The 12,920-nt window shown below is 42.8% G+C and overlaps 2 protein-coding genes across 2 annotated transcripts; one reads left to right on the forward strand and one right to left on the reverse strand.

Moving 5' to 3' along the window:
• The first annotated feature begins 6,120 nt into the window (after nt 1–6,120).
• On the forward strand, nt 6,121–7,054 carry LOC121403784. The gene has a single exon (XM_041594816.1). The coding sequence runs from the start codon at nt 6,137–6,139 to the stop codon at nt 6,992–6,994; it is 858 nt and encodes a 285-aa protein (XP_041450750.1). The 5' UTR covers nt 6,121–6,136; the 3' UTR covers nt 6,995–7,054.
• A 4,503-nt stretch (nt 7,055–11,557) lies between these two features.
• Nucleotides 11,558–12,920, reverse strand: LOC111079785 (actin-related protein 2-like). The gene is made up of 2 exons (XM_022375091.2): nt 11,648–12,920; nt 11,558–11,575 (listed from the first exon to the last, which is right to left on the reverse strand). The coding sequence occupies exon 1, from the start codon at nt 12,871–12,873 to the stop codon at nt 11,656–11,658; it is 1,218 nt and encodes a 405-aa protein (XP_022230783.2). The 5' UTR covers nt 12,874–12,920; the 3' UTR covers nt 11,558–11,575; nt 11,648–11,655.

Consider the following 12,920-nt stretch of genomic DNA (forward strand, 5'->3'; position numbering starts at 1 on the left):
TTGTATTTGGGAATTGTATTATTTGGGCATACATACATCCCCATACATGCTCGCACGTGAGCGGCTACAACAATAATTGGTTTTTGGAATTTTCTTTTCGAGGCGGTGAGAGAGAAGGTCAGGCCCTGGCCAGGCGAGACGAGACGGCGAGGCTTTTGTGCATTTTAATTGAATTTCCCCCCGCCACTCCTCACCCCCCGCATGTTTTTTCCAGTGACTGAAAAAATTAAATCACTGCACGTTCCCCTTGTAGCAGTAGTTCCCGATGCACTTGAGTGAGTTTTCATAAAGCGCCGAGATCTATGGCAAAACCAGTTCCAAAAATGAATGAGAAATTAACATAAAGGTTGAGAGTCAGGTTAAACTGTAGGCGTATGCCGTAGCCATTGTTAGGAAGCACAGGCACGCCCACATTGCGCCCCACCCGCCTCCAGCCAACGGTTACCAATTGTTGCGAGTCGGCTACAAATTGTTTGATTTCTGTTTGTGACTGCTGGCTCTCTTTTTTGTGTCAACATTTTCACTGACCTGCCCCATGAGGGAAAGCCTCGTATGTATGTGTGTGTGTATGTGTGTGTGTGGAGGGTTTCCATAGCTGGCAAAAATGTCTGACAATTGAAGTGCATCATAAATGTGATTGATGGCTACAAATATCCATGATTGATTTGTATCAAATGCCAAGAGTATCTGAAATTCGCTTTGCTCTTTCAGTTCTTTAGTTCTTCACTTCTGTATTTCTGTATTTTATTCTCATTCATTTCATTTCTTGTTGGGCTGTCAATTTCAAACATTTGTCAAACGACACAAAAATAAAGTGAAATATGAAATTTTGTGACAGTTCTGTTGCTCAGAGCCCTCCCCCCCCCCCCCAGGGCGTGCTCGAGGCTGGGGGTTGACCCGAAAATGATTTTATGTGCTTTTTGTTCTTTAATAAAGTTTAGGATGAAATTTAAGACTAAAATAATTTAAATTTAATACTGGATTTATAGCTTGATACCTAATGCTTGGTTTTACACTTTTTGTGTGAATTTATTTACTCTAATAATATTTTTGATTTGTCAAGATTGTGAGGGATAATCCTCAGCCTTTATTTATGCATCATTTATGCAAACATTTATGCATCATGTGTCTGTTGTCTTCTACAATATTTAGCCAAAAGATTACTTTGATAAAGCTTCACCTTCGACAAAAGTTATCTCCCCAGAGCACAGACAAATATTTGATTTATCTGTTAGCGTGCATCTTCGCCAATGTCATGTAGACAACCTCCCAGCAATTTAGCCCCAAAACAGCACGAAAGCCCCAATTAATTGCCAAAATTTTAATGGCTAAATATAATTGCCATAAATAACAGCAAGCCTTTGCTTTTTTTTTTTGGCCCCCTCGGTGCTGTTGATTTTGGTCGATTATTAGCTCAAAATACACACGAGGCCATAAATAACAGTGAGGTTTTGGCTCGGGAAAAAAATTACGCATACGTTGCGTGGTACGAGGGAAATTTGACATTGAACTTGCGGCTTTGTTATCCGAATCGATAGCCCTGAAGGCCAGCTGGAATGACATGCAAACGGGGTGGTGGGGCTTAGGGAGGGTGCTTGGTGGCATTAAATATTCGTTTGGCAGGCGGCTGCCATGACAACAATAAAAATGTGCCCAACAGAGAGTTAGATGTGGAGCAAAAGGAAAGCAAACATATGTCTGATATTGCGACTAGAATATATCTTCTGAATGGACAAGTGACGAGGAAGAGACCCTGTGACAGAGAGCCATAAACTCTGCCTTGTGCCTGTTGCCAGACGAATGTCATATGCCCCGCTTAACCACAATTAAGGGGTAGAAAAAGCAAAGCAAAAGCTAGCTGGCACAAAGAGGGACAACATTTTTAATTGTTTGACCAAAACGTTCGATATAGACAAAGGTTCTCTTGCCTCGGCCCCTAGACTCCCAGAGTGCCAGAGTGGGTGGGGTGGGCTGGGCTGTGCTGTGCTGGGTGTTGGGGAGGCGCTCGTAATGAAGCCACATAAATCTCGGCACTAAATATATATTTCGCCAAAGATTGGGGAGCTGGGGACTAGCAGGCAAAGTGAGGCAATTAATCTTACCCTCAAGATATATATATATACAGACTCATATATATAAAGTTTTTGTTGTTGTTGTTGTTTTGCTGGCTGCCGGACCCGGGGGGACACGTAAAAAAGTACTCAAGGGAACGTTGCCCCGCTCCCCGTGGTCGAGTGACAGCAGTGGTGGGCGGGGGATGGGGGGCCATCTAGGTTCCGGCAAAAGTAATAGCACAATAAATGTGCATCAGGCAGCCCAGGAGGAATCACCGCAGTTAAGTGTGTCCCTGTGTCCCCTGTCCCCTGTCCCCTGCCCTGTGCGTGTAAATTATAGATAACCGTGTTAATGTTGCAGCATCCCTCCGCCGACCCACTCCATCTTGCTGCCGCATAACTTTTGCGGCCTGCCCCAAACAAACAAAGTTTGTTTCCTTCTGCGCTGCAAAAGTTTTTTTTTTCTTCTTTTTTTTGTTGGCTCTGGCCAGAAGTTTGGGCCGGGCCTAAAAGTGTGCCAAAAGAAGCGCCACGGATGCGAGATACATTTCCAGGGCAACTTCCTGCCGTGTCCAACCAGGGGCGTGTCCCCTTGTTGAAATGCCGAGCACTTTTCCCATGGCTTCCGCCTCCGGCCCCTAACATATTTGTTGATTATTATTTATTGTGGGCCACGTCTCTTCGATGGGGAGCGAATTTAAAGACACGTTCAAGTGTTTAGCACTTTCCATTTTAACGCTGAAACTTTACAGGTTTTCTCCTGCTCGGTGGTGGCATCTAGGGGCGGGGCGGGGCGGTGCTCGTGCAAAAAATTAGCAATTTAAATAATTTAATTACGCCGTGACCTGCAATTTTGCGGCGTTAATTAAAACGTGCCCCCGCCTGTCCACGTGCCATGGCTTTGGCTCTGCCAAAAAACTTTTTGCTCTAGCTAAATTATAACGCTCCTGATTCATTAGTTATGCCCTTTGGATCCGGAGTCTCCGAGTCTCCGTTTGCCCGTAAATTGGATGTACAGTTGCGGCAGAAATAATAGCACTGTTCGGTACCACAGTCTTTATTGTTTCAAAGCCTGATCTCTAACCAACATATTTTGCCCTTGACTATAATATCAATTAGGTTTACATGTCTCCTCTCTGATAGAAGTGTGCTTACTTTCAAATTCCTATCGGTTCTTATTACTAAAGGCAATTTTCCAAAAAAGAAGCGAAATAGGACGGCAACAAAAATAGCACTAAAATTGGTTTTTTATAAAAACTTTTACTTTTCCGAGCTTTTTGATATTTTATGATCTTAATTAAATTACAATTCGGTGTCTTAAGTAGATTGTGGCAAGAACTTAACAAAATAAAAGTAGTTTTGGGCCTCAGAAAGCACTTTAGGTAAGAAAAAAGCAAGAGGATCAAAACTTTTATTCCAGAAGGAGACACCTATCTTTAGGTGAATCCAATTGTTGGTTGATCATTGAGCATTGATTCGCAATGCTTTAAAACATGCAACCAACAAAAAACACACGGAATAAAAGCCGCGATACCGCCATTTCCGGTCAAACTACTGCTTGATGAGAGCAAGAAGGACCCTTATAAATCGTCCACTGAGCTAAAAAAGGATCTTAAAAAATCGCCAAGGATAAGCAAAGTTAGTTCTTGCATACAAGAACATAAATTAAGTGCCAAAAGTCCGAGGAAAAATCCACTTTAGAAAGAAAGCCATGGGTCAAAGTGAGTGCAGTATGCAAATAGCACTGGAGTTGTCCCAAAGAAACATCATGTCGTCCGAAGAAAGTCAAATTGTTTTTTTTTCTGTGGAAAAGGTTATCAATCTTATGTATGACGACACCTAATGCAGAATAAAAACCCCTGGCTAATATATAAAATCATTAAACACTCAGGGATAAGTATCATTGCATGGGCATGCTTTTCGTATTATTGAGGTGGTCCAATACATGGCACAAATAGATGATGGCTCAACATGTCTATATTAAAATATTAGAAAACAATGATGCTGCCTTATATGGAATAGGAAATGCCGTTGTTTTGTGGTTTCCATCAGGACAATGATCCAAAACAGACCAGCAAGGAAGCTCGAAGGTGGTTTGAGATCAGTGTATTTAATGTAATGCGTTGGCCTGCTAAGTCGCCAGATATGAACACCATGAAAAATCTTTGCGCTAAAGCTAAAAAATATGTTTCTAATACGAAATCAAGGAACAATATTGATCTTTGGGGTATCAGGCATTATTGGTGGAGCCATATCTCCCAGGAAAGATGCGAAAATGAGGTGAACTTTCATAACTAGACGCTGAGACACTGTGGTTGCTTCCAAAGGCTTTACAACAAAATATTAACCTTTGAATACAACTAAAGTAACCTACTTTAATGAAAAATTTGGAAAGCTTCTTTAAAAGTTGTATTTTTTAAAATTTTTGGAAATCAGTGCTATTTTTGTTGCCGCCTCAATTCCTGAATAATTCCTTTTCTTTTTGATAATTTTCGTTTGAAGTCTGCAATACAAACTATTGCTTTCGGAAACATTAGATTACATCCTAAAGTATATATAATAGTTCTTAAACCGTTCATTAATACCACTGTTTAAACAAAATCCTTCAATACAGAAAATTGAGTGTCATGGTGCTATTATTTATGCCACAGCTGTACATAAGTACACGTAGTAGTTTACGCTTAACTTTTTTGCTTATTTTTTGCCAGCTTTTCAGGTACGTCGAGTATTTGCATGGGACGTGAGTTCTTTGATATGGAGATTCTCGTTTGGGCGGGGCAGGGCAGTGGGGTTGGAATGTGTGTGGTGGAGCGCATCCAAATTGGTTTTGGTTATGCGAGACTATTTCTGTTTATATTTGGTTACAATTTAAATGGATTTTACAAGGTGCAAAATTGGTTCAAAATAAATATGGGTTAGCCGGGAAAAAATTGGTTGTAACACGCATCAAGTTTTTTATGCAAAAATCCAATATGAAAGTGTGAAAAGAAATATAGTTTTAATTTGATTTTACTACGTACCCAAATATATGTAACGAAATTTAACCTCTGCAGACTTTTGCTTATTTTTGAATATTTTTAATGGCTGAAATCTTTGAGCAGCAGAGGATTTTCAGCAGCTCAAAATGAGTCCCATCCATCTGACGCTCACTAAAATTCCTAAAATTATGGAACACACATTTCTAATTAGACAAATCCTTAAACTGCCAAGCTATAATTAACACTCCAGGAATTATTCCACTTCTCAATGGAATATTCTCACATTTGACTCTTCTCACTCAAGCTCTCTCCGGTTCTCTCCTCCGAAGACACACAAATTGATTGATTGAATGAACAATTACTCAAAATGTCAAATGTTTATTTAATCATCTTTGCAATTGGTTAAGTAAATGAATTTTGGCAAATTGCTCACTGGCGTTCATTGAGTTGAGTAAAATGTGAAACATTTGTGTCCGATGCTGAGAGTTTCTGGAGCGGAAATTGATTGTGTTTAATTTCCAGCACAGTGACCGCAATGGAAATGGTTTATACATATATTTTTATTGTTTTGGCCACTGCAACAAAGTAAATAACAAATTAGTGTGCAAAAATACGAGGGGAAATGTGGCAAGCAAATGGAATTTGGACGAGGAGTTACCCGGTAATGTGATCGTACATAAAAAAAGCTCCTAAAAATGTTGAAAAATTGTTTTGGAATATATTTTTGATGCTAATAATTATTTGGGTAGAAATATGGCTTTGCCGTGCACACAACATACCCCTAGTCCCCTACAAAGTACAGGGTATAATAAAACCAAAGCGCGTGCTGGAAATTTGTTTCTATTTTTTGGTTGGCAACTTTTGGCACTGTGGATGCCCCAAAAGAGGTGCCACAAAATAAAAGAAAAAAAATACTACAATAGAGAAAGAGAATTGCACTAGTGGCGGAGGGCGGGGAAGGGAATGCAACTCAGTTTCCACTTCCACTTTAACCGAAACGGAAACCGAAACCGAAAACCGCTGCTAAAAAGCTCTCTTGCCACAGAAATCTAATTTGGCACTCTGTCGCTCACCCCTCTGTTTGCTCCTCTCTCTTTTTTACAGATGCCTCAATGTCGTGCCCCAGAGACACGTCGCCGCTTGGGCTCTGTGAGCGACTCGGCCCCACCATCAGAGTCCAGCGATGGCACCGGCTTCTCATCGGCCTCGTCGGAGCAGCGGGAGGAGCTGATACTGCATGCGGACTGGTCGGGCGCCCATTCACACTCGTCGGCACAGCGGAGCAGTGCCCATGGCACCACATCGCTGTATAATGCATCGGACATCGATGCGGACACCATCAGCACGGACACCACAAGCAACACGAACCTCTCCGACTACGAGCGCGGCCAGGTGGAGAGCTTCTTCGGGGGCCTGGGCACCGACATCTTTGTGAGCGGCGCCCTGGCCAATCTGTACGAGGGCACTGGCAACGATGGCGACTGGCGTCTGGTGTTCACCGGCATACCCGTCATCCTCCACGACAAGGGCAACTCGCGGGCCAGATCCATGCCGCGTGTGACCCTGGTGCTGGCCGAGCGGGGCTCCTGCTTTGCGCTCTGGTCGGATCGCATTGACAACTTGTCCAACTATCGCATAGCGGGTCCGTCCTTCCACACCATGTGCCTGTCGAGCAATCACCAGCAGATGATCGGCTTCAGCTTCGACTCGACAGACGCGGCCCGCGAGCTCTGGCAGCATGTGGAGCGACTGGTCAGCGATCCGGAGAACATTGCCCTGACGGTGCCCGGCACGCGCAAGCAGAAGAAGCAGAAGCGGGCGAAGGCCGCCCCGCTGCCGCCCAAGTCACAGATATCGCATCCGTGCCAGTTCCACCATGTGACCAGTGTGGTGAAGGAGGACAGCGAGCGGTACTACAGCATGCAGGCCTTTGGGCCGCACAATCCACAGCAGCATCGTTGAGTAGGGTCGGGCGCGTGGATCTGGAACACGAGCGCCCTTTGGTGGCAGAACTAAGCTGCCGCTGCCAACCCCCAACCCCCCACGACTCCAGCGATCATCCCTTTAGTTGATAGATTTAGATTTAGATTTATATGATATATATATATATATATGTATATATATATATATATCTTTGTTATGGCCACGTTTCGGGCCTAAGTTATGCCAATGTGTGCTCTGAGCGTAGAGTTCTCGGATGGCACATTCATCTGTGATACGATTTAGGCGTCTGCAAAACAAAACCTAGAATTATTAATTAGCATTTTGGAAAAGGAAACTGAAAAAAAAAACAAAAAAAAATAAAAATAAAAATTCAAAGCAGCAAATCGAAAGAGAAGTTTTCAAAGTTCTAGTATGTATAACCCAATTCCAAAAAAAAACATATTCGATATAACGATTCAAGCGATTAGCGACTAAAACGATTGTCAATAAGCGGAGCGAAGTTTTTGTAAACCTTTTCTAATATCACACAATATACACACAAAAAAACCATAACCATAACCATAATTATTATTATACACATAGCATATAGTATATAGCATATATATAGTCCCCGATATCTGCATGTCCATTTTGCAATTGCTGCAAAAATGTTTTTGATACCATAACAAAAATGCTTGTTTTTTAATCGGATTAAACACGCGACACAAATATTAATGTTTTTTAAAATCTATGTATTATATTATGAATATATATATATGTATGTGTACGCTATATATTAAACCTATCTATATATTATATATGTAGCTCTAAGCATTACATCATACATACATAACTATGAAATGATTTATGTAACTTGAACTTCATATTTTGCATAAGCAAAAACCCATTGCGAGAAATCAAATAAAGCTGAGACAAAAAACCAACAAGAAAGGGAGTTATTTAAGGGATTTATTTAAGGAATTCAGGATTTTTTATTTAGGGATAAAACTGCTGAAATATACATATATTTGATATGTACTATGAATGATAGTTTTTGAACACCAAGCATTTACATATTGATTGAATAATATGCACGATAACAGAAGACCGTCATAAGGTTATTAATGAACAAATATTTTAATAAATATAATAATAAAGGAAAATAAAATAAAATAGCAAGGAAAAGAATCATCAAACAACCCTTAATTTATGATAATAAAAGAAATGCGTAAAAGAGTTAATTAAAGTAAAATAATTTGGAACACAATTCAATGTGGAAAAATAAAGCCTTAGCAGAGCACATTCAATGCATTATGAATTATTAAGTGCATACAATTTTAATAGTTACCAATTCCATTTCCATTTTATTTAATAGCGAACATCAAAAGGTAGCCCAAAAATCATTCGAACAATTAAAGACAATCCATTAAATGCCAACAAATAAGTTCAATTAGCAAAGGCAGCCAATAATCTGGACTCTTTTGTCATTTGCCCACAAATAAATGTCAGGCATACGCATACGAATAGTCGTATCGGACTTCAATCATTTAACCCCCATGTCTCAATTATTTGCCACTGAATGACTGCACTACCAATTACAATAACAATTAAAACCATTACGAGTGCCCATGCCCGTGCCCGCATAATTATGCATCCGAAAGTGGGGATGGCATGGGATTCCATTGGGATGCCGAATGTTGAATGTGGGATGTGGGATGTGTGGATTCTGTCAGAGCTGAAGCGAAACGGTAGGTAGGGTAGCCTGATTCTGATTGACCACTGCCATGCAATGACAGTAGGCTCTCTGGCTGCTGTTGGAGTTGCATAACCAAGTGGCCGAGTGGCACTGCCACACGATGCACATTTATGCTAATTAAGACACATCGAGTGGCAGTCAAGAGTGGCCGCTCTCCGGACTCCGCACAGCCATGGACAATCTCTTACTGTCTTTCTGCGGCTCTGGCTGTGGCTGTGGCTTGCATTTTATGGTCGTTTTATTGTTTTATGTCTGTTTGCGTATATTACCATTATAAATGCCATTATGCAGCACATTTATTATTTCATGTTGGACAATTAAAATCTACACTCTCTGTGTTTGCATTCGCGTTGAATAATGTGCAGTTAAGTTTACTTGGCCAACGCCTGAAGTTGGGAGCATCCATGCAATCACCCAACCCCTGATGCAATGGCAACACAATAGTTGAGGGCGTTTGCAGGTGACTTCCACGATTCCCACAGCTGAAAGTCTAATTAATGGGCGGCCTTGATTGAGCCCAAAACAATGGCAGGGCAACATTGCCTGCCACACCATGGAGAAATGGGTTACAGCAGAGATCACACATCGCAGGTAATTATGGATGGCATGGCTCTCTCTTTATGGGTCAGCTATTTATCTCAACTAAAAATTGTTTGCTTCAAAAGTGTATTTCTATATTCTATAAACATTTTAATTTGAAAAAAAAATAAAATAAAAAAATTAAAATCCATTGTTTACAAAGCAAAAACTCTCTGGATTTGAAGTCAGAAATTACTGCCAAAATAGAACTAAAATGTCTAAAAAAAACAGTGGAATATGAAGGATATGGCTACTGTTCGTAGAGAGTTATATGTATGTACATATATACACCCAGATATACACTGCTATCGCAGCTCCCAAAAGCCCATAAAACCTCCACTTACCCATAGTAGTTTCGACTTATCCCCAATTGGCATTCAAATTTAAACGCTCTCTCCCCTCCTTTTGTATTTGTGCAATTTTTCGAGCTAATCCAATTCATTTTCCCTTACCCTTACCCACCAGCAAAACACATCATCATCCACGTAGTCCATTCCAATACCGAAACCGAAAATGTTTTTAATCAAAAACTTGCTAAGCCCGAAAAATGCGATTTGGTATGTATGTATGTATCTGTGTGTGTGTGTGTGTATTAGCCATTTCCCTGCATGTGGCTGAATTTTTGATGCCATTGTCTGGGTCCAGGGGGCTAATGGTAAAGCAATCCAAATCCCCCTGTATGATTTTGATGCAGCTGCCTGGGATCAAAACTCCGAGAACCCAGGCAAAACATGCAAATTCACGGACAAAGCCAGCCCCCGCACCCTCCCGTCTACCATCAGCCATCTCTCAGCTTTCAACTCAACTCTCAACTCTTGCTGAAAAATAGAGAAAAAATTCCCAAAATTGCATTTGCTTTCGGTTTCAACACAAAGATTACCCGGCACCCACGCACACACACCCACAAACACACACAAACATGTGCATTCCTACACTGAAATAAAATGATTAAATATGGGAATTTAATTTCAAGCCTTCTGATTGTAGGAGTTTGGATGCAGTTGATAGAGGAGTAACGATGAGAACGAAGAACAAGTCTGGCTGCAATATATTTTCGTTTTGATAGCTGGCTGTGCACGTTAGAGATAACGATCTAGCTTACATGTCGCGAGAGCGAGCGCCAACCGCTCTCAGAGCGTGCTAACAGTGAGCTGTAACTAGGTGCAGTTTGCAGACTGTTAATGGAGGTCGCTAACAGTCTGTTGAAATGTTAAAGCTGCTGGGCTCTGAACAGCTTCGATTTGCGTCTTGCACTACTGTCGTAGACATATATATGTATGTAAGTATATGGATATATGTACATATGTAGCTATACTGAGTACCTGGTATCGTTATGCGTTATGGCAGGATTACAGCTTCGGAATTGCTCCAGCTACAGTAGCATTAAATAAGTATCCATTTCTGTCAGTGCATCGCTTGTAGGGTGTGTGTTCCGGTGTGCTCTGGTATATGTGGATGTGGGTGCCTGGGTGAGCCGCAAACATTTTGATTATTTTAGTTGACTGGTGCAAAAGTGCGGCTTAATTGTTACCAACAAACAATAAGCGGAAGCATGTGGCTTAGCTAAATCTCGACGAAACTCTGCAGCAAACGGAAAAGGGAGGGAGAGTCACAGCCAGATACAGATAGAGACACACACCGATATGCGAATAGTAGAGGCAGAAATGTCAATCCAAAACCCACAATCAACAGCATTAAAATCATCTCAGCGATGCCAGTCAGGCACTCACCAGATGAGGATGATGACGATGACGATGATGATGATGATGATGTTGCTACTGAAATCTTTTGTGCTGAAGGAAACCATGCCTTGGCCGAAGAAGGTAAGGCGCTGCCCGGAGGACTCTGTGCCAGCCATTCCATTCTTTATGGCAGCTTTTCAACGCGTGTTCTGTATTTGTAAACAATTTGGATGCGACCCAACACTAAAGCTAAAGGCACTTGTGACCTTCCTGCCTGCCATCCGACTTGCTACCTTTCCTTTCCATTCCTTTCTCTTACCTCAATTCACTCTCTCTCTCTCTCCGCTTGGGCATATATTTGTTTTGGCCTCTGCACACGCGTGTGATATCAAGCTGAGATTTTTCTTGTCCACATTAACATTTTTCTATGGCATTTCCATATATTGTGTCCTAGTTTTTGGTAGCAAGAAAACTATGCCTTGGGTGGGCAGGGTGCTGCTATGATTTTGACCCACAAAGATACTGTACATATACTCTTGCTTAGACTTGTGCAAAAACTTGCAACTAAACCTTACTTGACACTCAGATAAATGATGGCACTTTCTGTTGATTTATTTTGTGTATTTCTCTGCCCCTTTATGAATTGAAATAAAATAATATTTATTATGTTTTTACCTGCTCTATCAATCCGTCTTACACTTCTCCTTCTTTGCAGCACTCTTTTTCAGTTTATCCAACACTTTGACACCCTGCTCCTCGTACTGCCCTTTGGACAGCCAAAAGTCATCCCGATCCTTGGTCACATCGGCCAGAATAGAGCCGCCCGTGAAGACCATGTACTTGCGTGTTGTTGTGTCCAGAATTCGTATCTTAAATTTGGGCATACTCGCCACATCGCTTTGCAGCACTCGCTCCAGAAACAGCTGCCGCAGATCGCTCTCCAGTCGACTGGGGAAGCCCGGCAGCATGGTGGATCCCCCCGCCAGCACTATGTGCCGGAACAGCATGGGCCGTATGTCGATGTCCGCTGCTTGGATCACATTGAAGGCCATTTCAGCCAGGCCGGGACCCTCGATATTGATCAAATGGGGCTGGAAGTAAGCTTCGGGCGCCTGGAAGCGCTCGCCGCCCACCTGGATCACACGACCATCGGGCAGCTGGTAGGACTCCACCAGCACTGTCGTCTCCACGGCCAGCCGCTGCTCCTGCTCGATGTCGCAGCCAATGTAGCACAGTTTCTCCTTCATAAGGCGCACAGTCTCAAAGTCCGGAGAGCCGTTGAACACGTAGCCCCGTTGCAGCAGCAGCTTGATCAGATGCTGCGTGACATTGCGGCCGGAAACGTCCAGGCGCTTGGTCAAATGTGGCAGGGCAGCCTCCTCGTAGACGGAGCAAATGTGCGCCATGCCATCCCCGGCATCGATCACCACGCCCGTCATCAGACCCTGGGCGTACAGCGTGAGCACCGCCTGTGCGGCCATGTACGTCGCCTCAAAGCCGTACCGCTCGAACATCACCTCGAGCATCATCTCCCGATCCCGGTCCGGCAGCATGGGCGACTCGGACAGCAGTATCTTCGCGATTGTCGGCTCAATGGCCAACTTCTTTGGCCCGAATGTGTAGTCCCACACATGGCACATGTCCTCCCAGTGGCGGATCACACCGTTCTCCATGGGATGGGACACCTCCAGCAATGATCGCAGCTGCAGTGCCTCATCGCCGACCATCACATCGTCCAGCTGCAGGCCAGCCACATCGATTGCCGTGTTCATTGCCCGGATTATGGGACGCCCCACCATCGAGGGAAAGATGTGGGCGGGATAATTGGTGCCGGCCAGACCGCACTTTACGGATCCAGTGCCATTATCACAGACTACAATATGGCGACCCTTGCTGTCCATTTTGCAGTTTTAGCTGCAATTAAAGTGAACATTTTATTGGCATCTAA

This window comes from Drosophila obscura, unplaced genomic scaffold (assembly GCF_018151105.1).
Source record: "Drosophila obscura isolate BZ-5 IFL unplaced genomic scaffold, ASM1815110v1 contig_37, whole genome shotgun sequence".
Taxonomy (NCBI): domain Eukaryota; kingdom Metazoa; phylum Arthropoda; class Insecta; order Diptera; family Drosophilidae; genus Drosophila; species Drosophila obscura.

What these genes read in the sequence shown, in the direction of transcription:
- LOC121403784 (XM_041594816.1), top strand. Translation starts at nt 6,137, where the DNA reads ATGCCTCAATGTCGTGCCCCAGAGACACGTCGCCGCTTGGGCTCTGTG.
- LOC111079785 (XM_022375091.2), bottom strand. Translation starts at nt 12,873, where the DNA reads ATGGACAGCAAGGGTCGCCATATTGTAGTCTGTGATAATGGCACTGGA.